Source organism: Drosophila pseudoobscura, chromosome 4, assembly GCF_009870125.1.
Source record: "Drosophila pseudoobscura strain MV-25-SWS-2005 chromosome 4, UCI_Dpse_MV25, whole genome shotgun sequence".
Lineage (NCBI taxonomy): Eukaryota > Metazoa > Arthropoda > Insecta > Diptera > Drosophilidae > Drosophila > Drosophila pseudoobscura.
Genome location: NC_046681.1, coordinates 27,488,042 through 27,508,078, shown reverse-complemented (window position 1 = coordinate 27,508,078; position 20,037 = coordinate 27,488,042). Strand labels below are relative to the sequence as shown.

Sequence of the window (20,037 nt, the reverse complement as noted above, 5' to 3'; positions counted from 1 at the left end):
GAGACTAAACACGTATAGTTGTGAAAATTTAATACATATAACCCGCTGTGGAGGCAACGGCAGCTGAGCTGCTCGCATCGGGTACCCCGCCCTTTTGATGCGGCACAATTGTGGATTTGATGTCCCGATTAGAGGTTTTCCGCAGCTCCGTCGCGGCATGCTGCAGCTGCACGGTGCACTCGTTGCTGGCGCCATTCAAGGTGAGATGAGCGCACTCCTTTTCCAGAAGCATGGCCAGAGCCTCGAGAAGCTCGACGAAACCGAGTGCCAAGGCGGCGCGACGGATGCGATTGAGTTCCTTGTAGAAGTGCTGGGTCTTGTCCGGCATCTTCTTGGCATGGCGCAGTACCTTCTGAACGTCGGACTGTAGGCTAGCCTGTCGTATCCACACAACGCTGCTCTGGGAATAGGAACGGCGATCGGCGCGAACTGGAAAGCTGGCCGTTTCGCCGGGGGCCAGATCCTCGGTAAAACCGAGTAACTCCAGATCTCCCAACCAGGGTATGACATTCGATCCTGGCGGCAGAATGTTCAGCATCAGATTTGACTTCTTCTTGGCATCGGTAAAGGCATACATGAAGCCGTACCACTTCTCGCCCACCCGCACCAAGGCGGCCATATTCTCCATTTTCAGAGCCCCGTGCAGCAGGACACAGAGGCACTCCTTCTGCTGCTCCGTTTGTGGGCCACTGCTGTGCTTTAGCACGATCGTGACATCCGCATCATCGCCGCTCTCTTCGGTGTCCTTGGGATCCTTGGCGTAAAACTCTCGAATGTCCTGTTCGAGTCTCTCCAGCTCGTAGTTCGGATTGCTTGTGTCTAGCGTAAGTTTGGCTGGCTTCGCCACTGCTGCCATGCCCGCAGAGCGACGACTTGTCTTCTCACGCTCGACCTTCGGCAGTACCCAATGCCGGCTTAGAGTCGCCGGCGAGCCTATGTCGGACAGAGCCAGGAAACCACACACGTCGATCCGCTGATCAATTTGACGCACCTCGGCCTCCACGCCAAGCACTGCCGGCTGCTCATATGGGGTTGTGGGGGGCCAGAGCAGAACGGGAGCCTCCATGCGGAAATAGCTGCCGCACTTCAACGTGACCTCGGTGGACTTGTAGCTTGTCTCGCACAGACGTTCGATCAGCTCGAAAACGGCAGTGCGTCCCAGTTCACTTTTGTGACTCGGAGTAGAAGTGGCCTCATTTGTTTCGGGATTCTTTACGGGTGTCATAAATAGCTGACCTGGATAAAAGCAAAGGCAAAGGAAAAGGCGTTTAGGGGTAAATTCTTGAGGTGTTCATTTCTTTACCTACCCTTTAGTAAGGCAGCGTCTAAGAGTTGCTGATACATGACCAGGGCGCGGGTAAAATACTGATCACTGTGTAGTCCCAGACATATGAAGTTCAGGTTGTAGTTAGCCACAGTCCGGAGCCAAGCGTACTCCGGATCAGCTTCCTTGCCGGCATAGGTTTCTAGAAAGCCGCTGATCGAAGTGGTGCCAAAACCCAGACCGCAGTCGGTGAACACAACCAGCTGCAAGAGGTTCTGTGCTCCCCAGGTGGACATTATGCTGACGGATGTCTTAAGCATGGTCAGCAGACAGGCCTTGTCCACCGTCTCGATCTTCTTCACCGCCTGTCGTATCTGATCATAGTCGCGTGTGAAATCCACCTTCAACTCCGCGGTCGTTGTATACGATATCAGGGCAAGGTGTTCCAGTTTGCCGGCCGCCGTGAAATTGTCGAGTAGATGTTGGATGCCCTTGGTGGCCAGCGATAGATATGTGTGCTCATTCCTGCCGGGAACTGGGCGTAGCATCGAAAGCGATGCATCTACGGCTATGATCGTCGGCATTGTAAATTATAGTAAAAACAATCAAAATGTACTTTTTCCTGAGCTGAGCGTCTTTGTTTACGTATCTTCTTCTTGTACTCCAGCTGAAAGTGCCATTCCCTTCGCAATGCGCTCAGTTAACGTTTTCAAGTGAATGGCATATTTCTTCCATTTGGCGCCAACAAAAAATTCAATTAAAATCGACGCCTGCTAAATACGAACTTAAGCATCTCAATCAATCGTTTGGGGACTGGACTGCATATTAGATTTTAATTGTCTTGATTTCGCCGCAAAACCATCCAGAGATAGAGACCCTTGTCATTTGTTTGCATTGCACTCAATAGTTTTGTATTAATATAAATTGAATTTTGATTCGATTCCACTTCCACCCCGACTTGACTATGCGGGGTCGGTCTCTGCCTGCTCTTTTAATTACATTTTATTAAAAACATATGAGCGCCGCCCGCGGGGCTCTCTCCAGCCCCCAGCATCGGCAGTCGGCAGTCGCAGAGGCATTATTCAGGGAGAGGAGAATACAAATCCACTCCCGACCAGGCGCCAGCATTCATTCAGTGTGCTCTGCTCGAGCAGTGAGGTCGCGTCTCCAAGCAAAGAATCATTTCCAAAGTGTGCCACATAAAATATTTCTGTTTTAAGACTTCTTGCAGTTGGAGTGTACAAACTTCTCAAGAAAGTGAGTATTAATTGTATTGACCTGCTCATAGTATCTTCAATGAATATAGAATATACTAGCATAGAGGCCTTATGCCATATATACAGCACAAACAATTTATCAACCTTTTAACCCAAGCCGAGCATCCTTATCAACAAATAATTCTCTCGTCAGCCTCGGTGTTTTTAATTTTTTTACTCATTAGCGGTGATCGTAAATAATAATTTCACTCGCATATTTCTGACCCAATTTCCCGAATGCAGCATTTCCTCTCCATATAGTGGAAATCTGGCACGAGGGAGGGTAGGGATATTTTTGCGTCATTTGTTTATCGTTGCAAGAACAATATAGCCGATTATATGGCGCTGCGCTCTATATATGCATATATGTATGTACATATGTACATACATAGTTCACACACATCAGCGAGGTCTAACCAACCACACAATGAATCCGATCCGACAAGGAACCCATACGCTTTGTTTGCAAATCTTTTGGAATGACTTTATTTATTTGTTTCTTCCCCGGTCCCGTCCCAATAATAGACCCCTAAATATTGCATTTTTGGCTTGCATCGGCCATAAATTGTTCGCATTTTGTTTTGTTTATACGAATGGTATTTGTTATAAACAATTTTAGCTGTAATTAATAAGGAAATGTTTGGCTTATAACTACCACCCGGATACACAATGGCAAAACGGCGCGGCACGGCGCCATTTCAATTTATTTTCAATTTCCATTGATTCAGTTTCCTCTCGACTCTGCACAGAATACGCTGTGGATTGCACTCCACTACTCGAATCTGCATAGCTGCATCCCATTTAAAGATCATATCGGATCAGATCAGACCAGATCATCAGAGCCACGCACTACTGCATCATGGCCAGGGGAAGTCGAACACTCCAATTAGTATTCCTAGCTTTAATTGCTCTACTATCGCAATGGCAAACGACAACTGCGATGCCCGTCACGTAAGTACATACATATATTGTTTATTATCCATATATTTCATAGCATACCTTGGTTGATATTCAATGGGACATTTCTAAAAGACAAATATTTACGTATGTAGGTTCGTTCTCATCTGGTTCTCTATAAATATTTGCCTTTAAAAAATCTTTAATTCGATTTATCAACTTATCATAATATATTCTTTGTTGTAAACTTCTTTATAATTAGGGATTTTCCTATCATTGAATTTTATTTGATTTAATACTCAATATTTTATTAGATTTCAATGCCTTAAATCCTCCAAATAAAAGCCTAATGTCTATGCAGCTTATAGAAAATTGAAAAAGATTTAGTTTTTATTTAGGATAATCCGGAGAAATCCAGAAAAAGAATAAATCTCAGATCCCAAATCATTAAAAGAGCTGTAATTGGATGCCTAACTTTTGAAAAGAAAAGAAAACTGAATACTCGGGGACTTTGACACATGTCACACACATTCGTTCGCACTTCATTCGGAATATAGGATTGGGCCTTATCCATAGGGAATTTTTATGCGAAATATGCAAGACATCAACTCCGTGTCGGCGGCTGTCCATCCCCATCCCCAGTCCAATCCACGTCCCCTGCATCCACACGCAGTCCCAGGCGCTGGCCTCCCTAATGGCTAGTGCCTTCAGAAGAAACGAAGATGTTCCGTCCGTCCGGCTGTCTTCTCGTACGTTTGTACGTCCGTCTGTTTCTGTTCCGCTTATTTGTTTGTTTATTTTCGGACCCGGGGCCGGGGCCGGGGCCGAGGCATGTTTTTACTGCATCTCTCTAACTGCAGACACTTCATGCAAATGGGAATCGGGAGTGGGATAGAGCGGCATGTGTGCCCGGCACTTAGGCAGTCGCATCTCCCCCTACTCCTACTCCGCCCCGAATCACTCGTATCTATGCTCTCGCTCCGGCATATCCATCAGCATCAATGCATTTCACACAAACAGAAACTAAACAGGGTTCCTGACCCTGAGCCGGGAGAACCATTCACGATCGCAATCGAAATGGAAATTAAGAGTGGGAATTGGAATGGGAATGGGAGTGCGGCCCTTCAATATTTATAGATACAATGGTGGTGGCGGCAGAGCCACAGGCAATGCCAGCGGCCTCCCACCCAGATGATTAATGAGTGAGAGCGAAGCTAATTTTAAGCAAAACTCCTTGTCCGCTGCCTCGTTCCAGCAATGAGGAACTGCGCGGCACCATTCAGTCGCTGATCTATTCGTACAACCAGCTCGACAATAAGCTGGAACGGCACGAGCATCGAGAGCGTGCCCTGGGGGAGCTGCTGAAGAAGGCCCTGCAGTCGCTGCAAAAAGGCCAGAAGAGTCTGGAGCCCATCAATGGGATATTCGGAAGGCTAGACGAGCGGGTCAGCCAGATCGAGACCATGCTCATCACGGTGAGTCGGAGACATTAACCACAGGCCTCGCCCTTAATTCCACATTCCATCCAGCAAGAGGAGAAATACAATGCCCAGTCGGATCGGTTTAATCAGGCTACCGAGCACATGTTCAAATGGATGCGGGAGAACGACGAGTGCTTTAAGCGTCCTCCAGCTAATGCCAATTTGATTGCGGCTGCCCCAGCACCAGCGGCCCTTCCCAATGAGTTTGTCAAGGAGCAGCAGCGGCTGAACAAGCAGCTCCTCGAGGAGATCCAGAAGCTCTCATCGAGTGTGGTCTCTCTGCTGGACAGCAGCAAACAGGCAGCCGCCCAGACCCAAAAGAACTTCGACAGCATGCCCAAGGCCACCGAACTGCTCACCCAGATCGAGGCGAAGCTCCAGCAGCACTCATCCAGCGTCACTACTGCAGCTCCGCCAAAGAACGATGAGTTTGAGGCGCAGCTTCTGGAGCGTCTCAATGCTTTGGGTGGTCAGGTGGCCAAACTGAGCGATGCTCCACCTCCAGCTGCTCCTGTTGGCCTCAATGAGAAGGACCGAGCGTACATCCAAGAGTTGAATAATGATACAATGAATGCCCTGGCCAAACTGAAGAGCGAGACTGTTTCTGGACAGCAAACAGGTTGGTAGAATCTTCAAATCTAATACTTTCTAACATAAGTAGATTAAACATCCTTAAAAATTGAAAGCTCCCTTCTGAAGCTGATCCAAAATCCTTATGTGCACTGCACACTTATAACAGCATGAAATATAATCTAATGTTTATATATGTATTTCTTATAGCTTTGACCCAGACGACGGAACGTTTGCAGCAGACTGAGGCCAATATCCAGGCATTCTTTGCTTCCGCGAACGAGAGCAACAGCAAGCTGAACGATGGTTTCGAGGCGTTGGGCAAGTTCAATAACATCTTGATGACCAATTCCGAGGTGGTGCTAGACATGCAACGTAAGGTGGAGTTCGGCACCCTGCAGATTGTGCAGCGGGTTAGCAAGCTTTTGGAGGAACAGGTGACCGACTTGAAGGCTGTGCTCAACACACGATTTACTGCTCTGGATGGGGCCGTGGTCAGTGGTCAGCAGGAGACGACTCGCAACATTAGCGGGCTGCTGGATACGGAGCTTACGCAGGTGTGGCATCGAATCGAGATCATGTCCAGTGAAATTAGCCAAAGCAGGGATCTGCTGAGCATCATTCAGGCCGCTTCAGATGGCTACATAAACAGCACCTTGGCCACAATGATGGGTCTGGGCGGCAAGGTGGAGGAGACAAAGAAGCACATGATCGATATGGACGAGAACCTGAACTTCCTGCTGGGTAAACTGTCGCTGATGTCCAGCGAGTTTGCCAACATAAAAAAGGGCCTTGCCGACTCGCTCGAGGATCTGCGCAACTCCTTCCATCTCCTGCACGAGCGCATGCCGACGGGTCCGGGGCCGCACAACATCGAGAAGAACCAGTATCTGACCGACGTGAATCTGCTGTCCAAGCGCCATGCCCAGGAGTAGGAGGCAACCACTGCAATCATAATTAACATTTAACATAAATAATACAATAACCTTAACCGTAGCGCTTAAGGACGCCCACTTACAACATACAACATATTTATGCAATTGCGATCTTAAACTCTCTCTTAAATACATTTCGTTTATGAACAAATTACTCCTTCGCACTTTATGCTTACGCTCTAGTGTATTTGCTCCGGGCTATAATTTACATACGGAATAGGATAACTACTTAAATATATTTTATCAATTGAAATTTCATATTCGCTGGGCCTAAGCACCTAAGTCCTCACAGTTGCACTACTTGCCCCACCTCTGCTCGCAGCGTGAGTATCGGTAGAGCACCTTGGTGAAGGATTCCACGTTGAAGTACCGATCGCTGGGATGCGTGTGGAACTCGGTGAAGCGCACATGCCACGGCATCAAGCCGTACGTACACGTTTGACGTGCAAAAATGATGCCTAAGTCCGGGTCCGGCGCATCATAGCCCAGCCGCTTGGCCAGCCTTAAGGTTATCTGTTCGGTGAGGGACTCCCGCTTCTGCAGCAGACCCTTTACCAGAGGCGTCTCTCTAATTTCGTACAGATCTCGGCAGACATCCGCTATAAGGGCATGGCAATCCGCGGGCCTGATTCGGTAGACCTGCAGCAGCAAAGAAAAAAATCAATTAGCGTTTTGTACCGTGCACAGATAAGGCGACGATTATTTCTGGGAATCGACGGTCGGGTCGCTAGTACGGCGGCGTTTCTTATCAGCCTGTCTTACCTGCAGCTGTTGCGGTAAATGCGTACCGTTTACACCGTTCGCATACCCATTTTTCTTGTGCCCATTGGTATGCCCATTTTTGTGATGAGCCAGTTTCGCTGGCCAAACGAAGCTCCTACTGCTGCCGTTGCTGTCATCCCGTGGCTGGCACAGGGGAGCCAGGTCCACATAGCCGTGTTTTTCCTCGCGCCTGTCGAAGACACTGATGTGCTTTATACCAATGGCGAGAGCGTAACCGAAAATTGCATTTAGTCGTCCAGCATCCACGTAGTAGTCATCCGGAGCTATGATCAGCACTAGGTGCTGCGGCATTTTGGTCAAGCTTGCCTTGCAGTCGGCGAGTAAGCGGTTCTCGTGCCGCTCACGCGCATTTTTTCCTCGACAAAAGTCATATGACCCGCATACAAGGGCATGAAACTTCTGGTGCAGTCGCCGCAGAAGCTCGTAGGCTCCGACCAGGAGTAACAGGAGCTTGCCAAGCAGTAAGCAGATCACCTCAATCATGGTGGGATCGGCCTGCGGAATGTGTGGAATCGATGGCGACCGCTGGTGGCCTCCTGTTGCTTCTTGAGGTGCCGTTCAAAGTGTACACAAGCAAACATAACCTGAAAACAGAGGCGGAACGTTAGTCAAACACTTTTGCTGGAGCCGAGGACTCACCCACTCTAATCAAGGCCTTTGTGGCGTAATGCTTCAATCACTATGTGGGGGTCATCGTGTTATGTAGCTTCTTTCGAATAAACCCGAGTACGTGTTCTAATTAGAAAAGTGGCCGGAGCTGAGTTATGGGTTTTGGTATTTCTCCTTCATTTATTTGTGGTGTTTTTGGTGGTCATACTCTGTATCGATGGTTCGTGAAATGCTGCAAGGGGTGATAGAACAACGAGGTAAAGATACAAGACTAACTGCTATGCATAAATAAACATAACAAATCGTCTTATAGAAAATGAATTCATCAATCGGATCAAATTATGTGTTCAGGGCTGAAGATCCTGCCTAGCTAGTTATATCAAATCGAAGATCAAAATCAACGAATTTGACTAGCGATCATGTATGGAGAACAATTAACCCACTAGTGATCTGTGGGTATTAAAATACTCTCCACGAAAAATATGAATCTTGAAGAATTTTAGCGCTGCTTTGGTGAAAGATATCGAGGTCTTTTTTCAAGCAAAGATGAAGGATAGTTTTTATAATTAATAATAATAAAAATGTGGTATATTTTTATAATGAGATCGCATAATGTGGTATTTAGTTGAATCGGGTAGAATCTGTAATAACCGGTTCACAACAATGAGTCCCATTCCAAAATACAATACATACAAGCAATTTAGGATAGTTATTTTAATTAATATATGTATTATTTTCGGCAGTTTAATTCAAGTTATAATCCTGTTTAAATAAAGGGGGCTTAAGTGGGCTACGATCGGTTTTACATATATATAAGACGCTATATTGTTGTTGAGCAACAAAAATTAAGGCAAAAACAATCAAGGGCCAAGTATTTAATGTGTAGAAAGTAGAAAATTGATTAATTAATCGAATTAAATTATGTTGGCTGGGCTGAAAGATCTATCTAGCTAGTAATATTCCGCGGAATATCAAAACCGAGGAATATGTATAATAGAACTTGAATTCGTCAGTATATTAACGGTATATTTTTATAATGAGACCGTATAATGTGATATATATCGTAGGGTGGGCACTGCAGCCGGCAATATACTGTTGCAAATACCACATAAGATTGAGGAACCAAAATTGAGGAAAAAGTAAAATTTAATTGTCTACCAGTTCTCAGTTAATCAAGGTGAGTGATTTCTGTGATTACCCATCAACCGCACACCCCTTCCCCTTAGCTGGAGTTGTGATTATTTGGATTTAAGTCGGTGGCCAGAAGGCTGTCTGGAATAGTGAGTGGGTGGGTGTGTGCAGTGTATCCTAAATATATATCCATATATATTTATGTTCACATATATGTATATGTGCATGGTGTGAATGTACAAGAGACAGCTGCTGTGCCGCCTGTGACAGCGGAGCTATGGACGATTTAGATGTTATGGCTATTTTTGTGTGATTCATTTTGTTTGTAAAATTAAATTCATACAAACACGTACATGTGTGTATATGTATGCGCGAATATGTACTTGTGAGGGTGTGTAGATATGCTTTTTTGCGCGTTTTTCGGTGTATTTTTAATGATGATTTCATATCCAATTCCATTTTACTTAACTACAATTGCGCAGATACAAATGTATGTACATTGTATGCAAATTAATTCATTCGTGGATTGTTCTGGTGCATTTTAACCACTCGACTATGACTACTCAGCTGTTCTGTGACTCACGCACACACACACACATAAAGAGTCGTTTCCCCAATTCAATAGTTAACGCAAGCCCAAACCCAACCATCGGCTGGCTGATGACTCAAAAGATGGCCGTGCTATCAGAAAAGTTTCAAACTAAAAACGGGTGCCGAGATTACAAGCTGTGCATATTGCTGGCTGATTGTACATATGTCTCTTAATGTGGCCTTATAAGGCGGCAGGTTTTATTTTCCAATTAGCAGTAATTTGAGATAGTGCATCCAACACATACACACAGACTTTAATGCACGCATACGTGGGATAACGGTGCATCTGCTGCAGACATTTAATCTGTTTGGGATTCTAGTTTATAAACGCATCTGCCCCAGCAACAGTAACAGCAACAGCAGAAGCAACAAGAACTAGTATAGTCGGGCGAAAGTTGCCCCGCTCTCGTATACGGATTCGGATTCCCCACTCTAATTGCTAGCCATTTGTTTTAAGCCAGTTAAGATGCTAAGCAAAAAAAAAAAAAAAACCACTTGCCGGTGCAATAAACTCATTGCGCAGCTGTCGAGGCTCTCTCTCTCTCCCTGTTTCTCTCTTTTTGTCTGACTCTCTTGATTGCACGCTGAGGGGAGCCTTTAATGTAAGCTTTCTCTGCTGGTCAAGTCAATGTGCATCTTTTCAGCGTAAGCAAAATCATCTATGCCGAAAGTGAATATTAAACCAGCATTTTCATTGCCATCCAGTTGCTTGCCCGTATTGGTCAAGTCTCCAGTGCCAGGCCAAAATAGGAGAAAATGCACTAATATCTGAAGCTTGAACTGAAATCGCTGCTTATATGAGCTAAACATAATTTGGTTAACAGCACAGGCTGGGCTCGTCCTGTGCACAGTGTATTAATAAGAGGGTGCCGCTCTCTCTATGGCTTTGTGTGTTGTATATGCGGCTGCCACCCACTGAGACGAGACCAAATGTTTGACCATCGTAAGAGCGCTCTCTGGGCATGCCTCACCTTGTATAAATTCATCTTGGTCCTGTGCGTGCGCGTGTGCTCCTTTTAGGGTGTGTTCCGCCGTATGGGTGTGCCGTAACTGTGACTGTATGTGTGTATTTGTGTGTCACTCAGCCCCGCAGTCGTCACTTGACCCACTTGGAGCCCGGAACAGGATCCAGGACATTTTTTATTGGACAAACCTGTGAATAGTGTGTGCTTAATCTGTTAATCTCTCACCTCAAGAAGTGTCGGGTGGAGTCGGTTGAGGTCGAGCGACAGAAAGACGGACTTCATTTATAACAAGAAAGGAGTGGCTGGGTGGCTGCCTGGCTGCTTTTTGGTTTCCATTTCTGTGTTCTTTCCTTTGCGGCTTTTGTCGTTGCCTGTCTAACAATTTGTATGGCTGCTGCCACCGCCACCGCCGATGCTGCTGCTAATGCCGATGTTGTGTGACGACCGCTGTGCCGTGTCCGTGTGTCTGAGCATGAGATAAAAAGTAAAACGGAAATTACATAATGTGCTTCAACGTTCGTCTTTAAAGTGAAGACCACCCAACCAACGGCCGCAAAATGTTCTCATGCTGTCGTGCCAACAGCAAAGTAAGCAAAAAGGACAAGGGCAGTAAGGCCGAAGAAGAGAATGAGGAGGTGGAAGTGGCCGAAGTGGAATTGCCGGTGTCACCTAACACAACGAACGAAAAGGAGGAGCCACCCCAGCTGAATGGCACTGCAGCCAAGCTTGAAAGTGAAACCGAGGCGGAGCCAAAGCTAGAGCCAGTCTCTGAGTTGGCCAAGGAGGCGAACGATACTGTCGCCCATCAAACAGACCCTCAGCCGAACGATGAAATTGCCAAATCCGATACTGGTATTAACTTATTCCCTAAGTATACACAACTCTATCTACTCTACCTCTCTCTGTCTCTCGAGAAAAACCGCTGCTCTGCCTCTGTGTGCTCTTTGAAGCACTACAAAGTAATCACACGCACGGCTTTTGTGTACTGCACAGGGTTCAGAGACCTCCGCGGCCTGGACATGGGCTCTAAATCACTGCGGCTGACCAGCCCAGCCCAGCCCAGAGCTTCGTTCTCGTTCATTTATTTTCCTTTTGATTTTGAACCACTTTATGCTGTTTTTAGTTGTACTTTCTCTTGTTTCTATGTGCATATAAAGAATATCGAGGAATAGTGCCGATTCATTACCTGATAATGACTTTTCAGACATGAACATCAATCAAAGTATATGTATGTACGTACACTATGTGGATGTATCACCAGACCCGATATAAACTATAAAAATAGATTATAATTACAATTTAAAGGCGATAAATGTTTGCAGTTATCGCATCGCATTACAGCCAGGAAATATCCATTTATGAAACGATGTAATATGTTTGTATATCGGCTTAATTCCTTGATATTCGCTTGCACAACTTAATCTTCTTGTGGAGTAATCTTGAGCAACGTTTTCACAGTCATTGTAGACGATATAGCTGCACCAGCATCCACAGAAAAAGAAGCAGCTAGTCCATCTCCACCATCGCCCATTCTGCAACTTTCGGTCCGCTCAACGCACTCGTCGACATCTACGGCCCCACCCGCATCAATGACCAGCGCCGGTGCGGAGGATGAGGATGATGTGGTTGTGGCGACGGTCACACCGACGACGCCGCCACCTCAGCCACCGCCCACAAAGAGCTGCCTGTCGCGCCACAATTCCACACACCAATCCATCAAGAAGAAGGTGAACATAAGCAACCGGGCGGAGATCATTGAGCCGGAGCCGCTGCCACCGCTCATGTTGGCCAATCACAATAACAACAACGGCTCGCTGGCCGACGACGATGAGGTGTTCTCCGACTCGTTGCCGCCGCCCAAGCGTGAGAGCATGTGTGCGCCGTATATCGAGGGGGATCTGGTGTCGGAAACGCTCGCCTTTGCCCACGGCCTGCCCGTCTGGTTCGAAGACGAGCGCCTCAATGAGATGTATGCTTGTTGTTCAATCCTTGTTTAGTTAGCCCATACGCGTTCTCTGCGATTCCGTTTCGACTGTTTCACTATACACTCTGTTGTCCTCTGATCTCCTCCTTCCATGCATCTAGGGGCTGCATCGAGCCGCCGGTCACTCCAGTGGGACGCGATGAGCTGGAGCTGAAGCGCCAACGCCTGTACACGGAGCTCCTGCGGGCCGCCCACGCGGCCGTCGAGCACAGCGTGGCCGTGCGGGGTATGATGATAGCTTCGTTCTGTTCTTTGGCTCAGCTGTAACCGAAATTACTTGACTCGGTTGGATTAATTTACGGATCACATGCGATTTGCGATTTGTGCGAAATCGGTTAAAGGTTTTCCTTCATTTTCGATGATAAACCGCTTATATCAGCATATATCCTAGAATTAAACTTAAATCCCGGTCAAGTAACTTTGAATATCGGTTTTATAACTCTTGTTCTCTTTCTCTCTTGTTCTTTCGTTCTGTTTTGTCTGTTTGCTGTTTGCCTAGTGTTTGCATGTGACATTGTCGATCTTTGATTTTTATACCCTTGCAGGGGATATTATATTATATTACTCAGAAAAGATATAAAATGGTTTCAGGGTCCATAATGTCTGTCTGTACTCCGCCAATATTGGAGCAAAAAATTAGGGTATTATCCTTCAACAGCTCTCCCAAATCCAACCGAAATCCGACGTTTTTTTTCTGCAAGGGTATCCGAAAGCTTCGGTATCCGAAGTTGGTCTTTCTTTCTTGTTCCTTCTCACTTTGAACTTGTTGGCCGACACTTTGATTTATTACATTTCCTAATTGATGTTTATTAAGTGCACAGCTCATGGACTTTTTCTGTTGTAGTCCTGCATCATCATCTTCATCATTCCAGCGATCACTCATTCTCAGAGACGTTTCTCGATGACTTTTGATTTGTACCGTAATGTTTTCGATAGCGATTTGTTGTGTGTGCACGATTTATTGGGGGAACGGACTCCATCACTTTCTTTTCTCTGTGTGAATATTATACGTATAGAGTTCAATGTTCTTAAGGCACTACTTTTGATTAAAGAGAAAGAAATGGTATAGTTTGTCATTACAAAAGAATTCTTCCCTTCTAATCAGAAAACGAGCCAGACGCTAAGCCATCGGCTGCTGTCGGACATTTGGAGAGCATTTGCGAACGCTTGGAGACTCTAGTTGATCGCTTGGAGCGTACATTGATCGCGCCACAGCCGCAGCCGCAGCCCCAGCCCCAGCCGGAATCGATTGAATTGCCCCCGCCACCACCCCCACTACCAGAAGCTGAAGAAGCTCCCCCAGAAGACTTTCAAGCCGAAGCACCTCCACCGCCAAACAGCAGCATGAGTGTCGCCGGATTCGAGGACATCGTTGCGGGCCCGCTGAGCAAATACCTGACTTTGTCCGCTAAAATTGGAGGCGATGTGGCCCAGCATGCCGATCTCGTGAGGAGCGCCTTTGGGTGAGTCAACAAAATGAGTCATCTCGATTTATGCTCAATTCGTTGTCTGTGTAACAGCCTCCAACAGCAGTATGTGACTCTGGCCACGCAGATTGCCCAGCCGGCGCAGCCAAAGCAAGCGGAACTGTTGAAGCCAACGTCGACGCAGATCAGCGCCATTCAGGACTATCGGGAGAAACATCGTACGTCCCCGTTTTTCAATCATCTGTCCGCCATTAGCGAGAGCATTCCCGCTCTCGGCTGGGTGTGCGTCGAGAAGACTCCCGGGCCGTATGTGAAGGAGATGAACGACGCCGGCCAATTCTACACGAATCGTGTACTGAAGGAGTGGAAGGAGAAGGACAGCACGCATGTGGAGTGGGCCCGCTCCTGGGTACAGACGCTCACCGAACTGCAGGCCTACATCAAGCAGTACCACACCACGGGTCTAGTGTGGTCCGGCAAGGGAGCCGCCCCGTCCGGCGGAGCCCCCCCACCGCCACCACCCGGCGGTCTGCCGCCACCACCGCCTCCATTGGACTTGAGTGCTCTGAAGCTCGACAGCGGCGGCGATGAACGCAATGCACTGTTCGCTCAAATCAATCAGGGCGCTGACATCACCAAGAGTGAGTACGAGTTGTCCAGTCTTTTAGGATTGTTAATCAATCTTTTTCTTTCGGCTCGCCACTGAACAGACCTGAAGAAGGTCACTGGGGATATGCAGACCCACAAGAATCCCTCACTGCGCACTGGACCGGCACCGTTCAAGACGCCAGCCCAGTCTGGCTCGTCGGCTGCTCCCTCAGCTCCCGCTGCCACCAAGGCCCCTGTCTTCACACGCGATGGCAAGAAGTGGCTGATCGAGTACCAGAAGAGCAACAGCGGCCTGCTGGTGGACAACGCCGAGATGAACAACGTTGTGTACGTGTTCCGCTGCGAGGGCTCCACGCTGACGGTCAAGGGCAAGGTGAACAACATCGTGCTTGATTCGTGCAAGAAGTGCTCGCTGCTGTTCGACTCGGTGGTGGCATCCGTGGAGTTTGTCAACTGCCAGAGCGTCCAGATGCAGGTGCTCGGGTTTGTGCCGACGATTTCCATCGACAAGAGCGACGGCTGCCAAATGTATCTGTCCAAGGATTCGTTGGGCGTGGAGATTGTGAGCTCCAAGTCTTCCGAGATGAACATTCTCTTGCCCGATGATAGCGGCGACTATGTAAGTCTAAAAAGAATCCGAATCACTTGAAAATAGAAGTAAATTATATTATTTTGTGCATTTTTCAGACCGAGTTGGCTGTACCGGAGCAGTATAAGACCACCATTGCTGGCAAGACCCTCAAGACTGTGTGCGTGGACAGCCTCGGCTAATGTGGTAATCTGCTAGGGTCCATCAGTTGCTTTTCCAGCTATTATCAACAGCATTGGCCAGACCACATGGCAATCATATGTGTATTTAATATTAAGCGCAAAAGTTTTCGTAATTCAGAAATTTTAAGATCAAACCCTTTCGTACAGAAATCGGTGCCAAACATTGCTATCATGGTACTTGAAATGGCCTAATGAAAGTAAAGTATTTATATATGTTTATGTCAATGGAAAAGCGATGAACCGAACCGAACCCAATGTATTTATATATCGAGAGTATGAGTGTGTAACGAAACTAAGCACGAGATTCGAACCTTTTAAGCAGACTCTTCATTTGATCGTCAGAAAAACTCTTTTTATATTCTATTTAAATACAATTTAAACATTTTTTATCAAATAAAAAAGGAGAAAAGAAAGCGTTTTATTTCTACATATACAATTACAATTGTTTTATTAAAGCCTGGATCTGGAGGAATGGCTGGTAATACTTGGACACTATATCTTCTTGTACTCGATTCGCTCCACTTTGACCTCGTCGCCAATCAGCTGATAGACGTAGGTCACCACCGTCGTGCTCTGGATGTCCATCAGCACGAATGAGGGCACTACATTAGTGTCCAGCGGATTGAAGGCTCCCGTTGCCGAGCCTGGATTGATGTAGAACTTATTGCCGTGCTCGTACGCCTCGAACTTGTACGTGTGCCCCGTTATCAGTATGTCCACATCCAGCTGACGTTGAATCAGCGCCAGGGCCTCTGGATCTCCCCGCGGCACCACCTGATGGCCATGGCAGAGGCCGATACGGAATTGGCCCACCGTCACCACCTTCTGCTCCGGATAGCTGAGATTCTCGTCAAAGTCACCGCGTACTATATGCACATCGTTGGCCAGCGACTTCAGATAGTCGTAGGACTCTTTTGTGCAGATGTTGCCGGTGGCCAGTATGTGGTGGATCCGTCCCGGTACCAGGAGTTTCTTGAACTTGTACGGCAGGCTGCTGCAGCGATGCGGGATGTGCAGATCCCCGAGTACCAGAACGAGCATCGTATCCTTTGTTTTTCCCTAAAATTGTGGTGAAACGCCCAGAGATTTGGTGAAACAGCAGTGTGACCAGGTCGACTAAATTGCTCTTGAAGTGCGAATCGCGATAGTACCAATCGCGTCACAACTATCGATGGAGCCGGAGCAAGCTGCAAGCACCGAGAGTACGTTCTTGAAATAAATTAAATATCTCGTATTTTATGGATCTCTTACAGCCGAGTCCGGTATTGACCTGTTGGTCATCGTGCTGGACACGAACCCATCTCAGCACATTGTCCGCCAGAACCCGCAGAACCTTACACAGATACTGGAGGCGGTGATCGCTTTTGGCAATGCGCATCTCATGCAAAAGGCTCAGAACAAATTGGCGGTCATATCCTGCGCCCATCACGCAACGTAAGCGGAGTTTAGTTTAGTCCAAACTTGCTATTGACCAAGTTTTTCTCTGGCAGAAATTTCCTCTACCCACAGCCAAGGCGTCAGGTGGAACTTCGCCAGATCGACGGCCAGTACGAGGCCTTTAGCTTGGTGGAGAAGACGGTGAAGCAGCAGCTGGGCAGCATTCTGATGAATGCGCCTCGCCTTGGTTCACCCTGTGAGAGCCTGCTGGCTGGCAGTATGGCCATGGCCCTTTGCTACATATCAAGAGTGAGTAGATCTGAGCTTTAAAGACAACTAATCCAATCCGAATTTGGTTTAATTTCAGTTGCAACGGAATGTGGCCGCCGGCGTAAAGATGCACTCTCGCATCCTGGTGCTGACGGGCAGCAATGAGTGCTCCTCCCAATACATGACGTTTATGAATGTCTTCTTTACCGCACAAAAGCTTGGCATTACAATTGACACCTGCGCTTTGGATAAAACCCTAAGCCTGCTGCAGCAAGGCTGTGATATCACCACGGGCCAGTTCCTAAAGGTCACCCAATTGGATGGCCTGCTTCAGTATCTACTGTGGGTGTTTCTGCCGGCACCGCAGATGCGTCACAAATTGGTATTACCGCCACCGCCAAAGGTTGACTATCGCGCCTCCTGCTTCTGCCATCGAGAGCTCATCGACATTGGCTACGTCTGTTCCGTTTGCCTATCTGTGTTCTGCAAATATAGCCCCATTTGCACCACATGCCAGTGAGTATGACTGGCTTTTTTTTCCTGATTTATGGTACAAGTCATATTTTTATCTTTAAAGCACAATTTTCAAAACTCCGGGGCCACTGCCTGTAAAGGGCAAAAAGAAAAAAAAGGATAAACAAATGTAGCTGCCACCACGGTAAATATACATTAGGATTGGGTTGCAAAGGAATTCGATGCTCCTTCATATTTTATAACTCAAATCCCATCGCATTCAAAGATGAAAACTCGTTCCATTTACGCCTCAGTTTCTATTCAGGAAAATACATTTTCATACATTTCTTGTAATTTTACTAAAATACATTGGGCCAAAGTTTGCTGGCAGATAGGGTATCACCATTTGTCCATATTTGAGACCCTTGGGATGCTCAAACTTGAAAATATCCGAAAAGAGCTCCGTGTGTCGGCTCAGATCTTTGATGGTGGCAGTGATGCCATGTTCGACGAAGACCTTCTGCAGGGCCATGTGGACCACGCCATCGTTTTGAATGGGAGATAGCGAGCAGGTGGAGTAGACGAGGCTGCCGCCGGGTCGAAGCAGGCGCAAACAGTTTGTCAAAATGCCCGCCTGGAGCTCGGGTATGCGCAGTCGCTCCTTAATACGCGACGGCTTGAAGATGTTGTTGTCCTGCTCCATGACCACATGTCGATCGGTGGTGCAGGGCACATCCACCAGTATTTTGTCGTACTGCTCGTACTCGTCTAGATTGCGTGCATCACTCTGGCTGAAGATCAGATGCCTTGCTGCCGACCGCTGCTTGTAGTCAAACAGGAACTCCTGCATGAGTCGGCGCAGTCTGTTCAGTCGCGACTCCTGGATATCGTTGCACACCAGTTGGTCCAGATGCAGTGTCTGCAGCAGCAACAGGGACTTGCCACCCGGCGAGGCACAGGCATCTAACACCTTTTCGCCGGGCTGCACCTGCAGGAAGAGTGGGGGCAGGGTGGAGGCGCCATCCATCAGGAAATGAGAGGAGACGCCCGTGAGGCATTTCTTCGGGGCCTTGAAGTCCGAGCAGTTTCCCATCTCGTAGGTGTAAAGGGCCAAGTGTTCGGGAAAGTGAAACGAAGTTTCCGGCTCTATCCTGAGGGGAAAGTCCGCACTGGTCTGATAGTATTTGTAGTGCTCCGACTCTGCCACCCAGTCCTCCATTCCCTTGATGCTGTGCGCAGGCATATACTCGTACAGGCCGCCGGTGCCGAACTGAGGATCGACTAGGCGGTGCTCATCCAGTTTAACATCTTCCTCCAGCGCTTTTGTCAGGCTCTGCTTAAAGTCCGGCGACTCTGTTTGTGACTCCTCCTTTTCCTCGACATTGTCGTACTTCAGTTGTTGTGGCATCTGAACAGCCGCGCCACCCTCTCCAGCGCTGGGATAAATCGACGCCACCTCGCGTTCCTGTTGCTTTCTCAGCAAAGCATCAAGTTTGTCGTCTATTTCGTAACGATTCTGGCCCTGGCCCTTCAGCGCCGGGTCTGTCCCCTGAAGACGTTCCTGAGCCAAATTGATGAGGGACTTCATGTTGATGGCCCCATCCGTTTCCAGCATGCTGCAGGTCTGTTCCGTGTCCCCGAAATTGTTCACCATAGCAATGTACTTGTGCCTCGTGAGCAACGCGGCTCGCATGTTCTTCCACCGTCCGCCGTACACAGAGCCGTAGAAGTCATCGAAGCTTTCTAAGGCCCGGTCGCAGTTGTTTTTCTTGTTCTGCAGGACATTCCATCGCTTCTTCCCTCCACTTTTCCAGCGTCGCTGCAGCCAGCAAATGTTGCGTAGGATCAACATTTTTTATCAATCAAATCAAAATTTTTTATCACATACCTTTTCACCGTATATTTACGGTATATTTTAAACTGTGACGTATTTTCCGTATATTTCTGAGTGTCTGGCCGTATATAGTTTTTATCGTTAAATCCGCGGTCACACTGAAAAAGCCGCGCGTCATCAGAAATTCAAAAATTATTGTAAATTTGGAAATAAAAAGATTGGGAACTGCTGCAATGAATCAATTGAACCAATTCCACGCGCCCTCGTTCGGAGATGATGCCATACCACCATGATGCGGAGCCCCCCAACCATGCTGTAAGTGACACGGGAATAGAGAATAGTAGACAGCGAGCGCCCAGGTCCCAGAACAAACTAATAGCTGCACACAGGCTTTACAGACAGAGTTTTTACAGCTAAGTACCTCCACTAATTGATGAGCATCGATCTCATTAATGGTTTTATAATGAACGAAGCGCAGAGATCGGAATCGCACACATTGGATTGGTCGTACCTCCCAATCGCACCCGCACGTCTAGCCGTTCGCTGGGTACCAGCTGGACGACTGCTCCAGCACTCACACAAGCAAACCCATAGAATCTATTGGTCAAATCTACCAAATTGCATTGCTCCCTCGCGTGCTGACGTCGTGCCCCCATCAGCTGTTACACGTCTGGGGCGTTGCCAGCCTCGAGAAAAACGAATTGCTGCAAACGCTGATGCATGCATGCCCCTAATGGGGGGGAATACTACATATATACGTGCGTGTCATGGCCCCCCGCAAAAACCACAACTGCACTACACAACTACACTACATAACTACATACATACCT

The 20,037-nt window shown here is 47.5% G+C and overlaps 7 protein-coding genes across 10 annotated transcripts; 3 read left to right on the top strand and 4 right to left on the bottom strand.

Moving 5' to 3' along the window:
- Nucleotides 1-13: 13 nt before the first annotated feature.
- On the bottom strand, nt 14-2,045 carry IntS14 (integrator complex subunit 14). Its single transcript, XM_001356976.4, has 2 exons — nt 1,308-2,045; nt 14-1,236 (listed from the first exon to the last, which is right to left on the bottom strand). Exons 1-2 carry the CDS (start codon nt 1,846-1,848, stop codon nt 29-31), a joined length of 1,749 nt encoding a protein of 582 aa, XP_001357012.1. The 5' UTR covers nt 1,849-2,045; the 3' UTR covers nt 14-28.
- Nucleotides 2,046-2,365: 320 nt separating this feature from the next.
- On the top strand, nt 2,366-6,557 carry LOC4817609 (uncharacterized). The gene is made up of 5 exons (XM_001356975.4): nt 2,366-2,521; nt 3,270-3,471; nt 4,673-4,892; nt 4,947-5,517; nt 5,679-6,557. The coding sequence occupies exons 2-5, from the start codon at nt 3,380-3,382 to the stop codon at nt 6,401-6,403; spliced, it is 1,608 nt and encodes a 535-aa protein (XP_001357011.3). The 5' UTR covers nt 2,366-2,521; nt 3,270-3,379; the 3' UTR covers nt 6,404-6,557.
- A 4-nt stretch (nt 6,558-6,561) lies between these two features.
- On the bottom strand, nt 6,562-7,999 carry Tango14 (transport and golgi organization 14). Of its 2 annotated transcripts, none has more exons than XM_015180885.2 (3): nt 7,826-7,999; nt 7,166-7,770; nt 6,562-7,042 (listed from the first exon to the last, which is right to left on the bottom strand). In XM_015180885.2, exons 2-3 carry the CDS (start codon nt 7,667-7,669, stop codon nt 6,701-6,703), a joined length of 846 nt encoding a protein of 281 aa, XP_015036371.2. In that variant the 5' UTR covers nt 7,670-7,770; nt 7,826-7,999; the 3' UTR covers nt 6,562-6,700. The 2 variants fall into 2 exon arrangements, with proteins under 2 accessions (XP_015036371.2, XP_001357010.4); XM_001356974.5 differs by having other exon boundaries at nt 7,830-7,998.
- Nucleotides 8,000-8,857: 858 nt separating this feature from the next.
- On the top strand, nt 8,858-15,686 carry capt (adenylyl cyclase-associated protein 1). Of its 2 annotated transcripts, XM_002132841.3 has the most exons (8): nt 9,035-9,083; nt 11,012-11,334; nt 11,941-12,451; nt 12,568-12,692; nt 13,572-13,929; nt 13,987-14,534; nt 14,604-15,121; nt 15,190-15,686. In XM_002132841.3, exons 2-8 carry the CDS (start codon nt 11,040-11,042, stop codon nt 15,271-15,273), a joined length of 2,439 nt encoding a protein of 812 aa, XP_002132877.2. In that variant the 5' UTR covers nt 9,035-9,083; nt 11,012-11,039; the 3' UTR covers nt 15,274-15,686. The 2 variants fall into 2 exon arrangements, with proteins under 2 accessions (XP_033236617.1, XP_002132877.2); XM_033380726.1 differs by lacking the exons at nt 9,035-9,083; nt 11,012-11,334; nt 11,941-12,451; nt 12,568-12,692 and adding an exon at nt 8,858-8,972 and having other exon boundaries at nt 15,190-15,674.
- On the bottom strand, nt 15,668-16,402 carry Vps29 (vacuolar protein sorting 29). The gene has a single exon (XM_001356971.4). The coding sequence runs from the start codon at nt 16,312-16,314 to the stop codon at nt 15,766-15,768; it is 549 nt and encodes a 182-aa protein (XP_001357007.1). The 5' UTR covers nt 16,315-16,402; the 3' UTR covers nt 15,668-15,765.
- Tfb4 (transcription factor B4) lies at nt 16,384-17,772 on the top strand. The gene is made up of 5 exons (XM_001356970.4): nt 16,384-16,475; nt 16,527-16,707; nt 16,764-16,959; nt 17,018-17,436; nt 17,498-17,772. The coding sequence occupies exons 1-5, from the start codon at nt 16,445-16,447 to the stop codon at nt 17,565-17,567; spliced, it is 897 nt and encodes a 298-aa protein (XP_001357006.3). The 5' UTR covers nt 16,384-16,444; the 3' UTR covers nt 17,568-17,772.
- l(2)10685 (5-methylcytosine rRNA methyltransferase l(2)10685) lies at nt 17,676-19,358 on the bottom strand. Of its 2 annotated transcripts, XM_015180881.2 has the most exons (2): nt 19,262-19,358; nt 17,676-19,192 (listed from the first exon to the last, which is right to left on the bottom strand). In XM_015180881.2, the coding sequence occupies exon 2, from the start codon at nt 19,064-19,066 to the stop codon at nt 17,711-17,713; it is 1,356 nt and encodes a 451-aa protein (XP_015036367.2). In that variant the 5' UTR covers nt 19,067-19,192; nt 19,262-19,358; the 3' UTR covers nt 17,676-17,710. The 2 variants fall into 2 exon arrangements, with proteins under 2 accessions (XP_015036367.2, XP_001357005.2); XM_001356969.4 differs by having other exon boundaries at nt 17,676-19,298.
- Between the last annotated feature and the right edge of the window lie 679 nt (nt 19,359-20,037).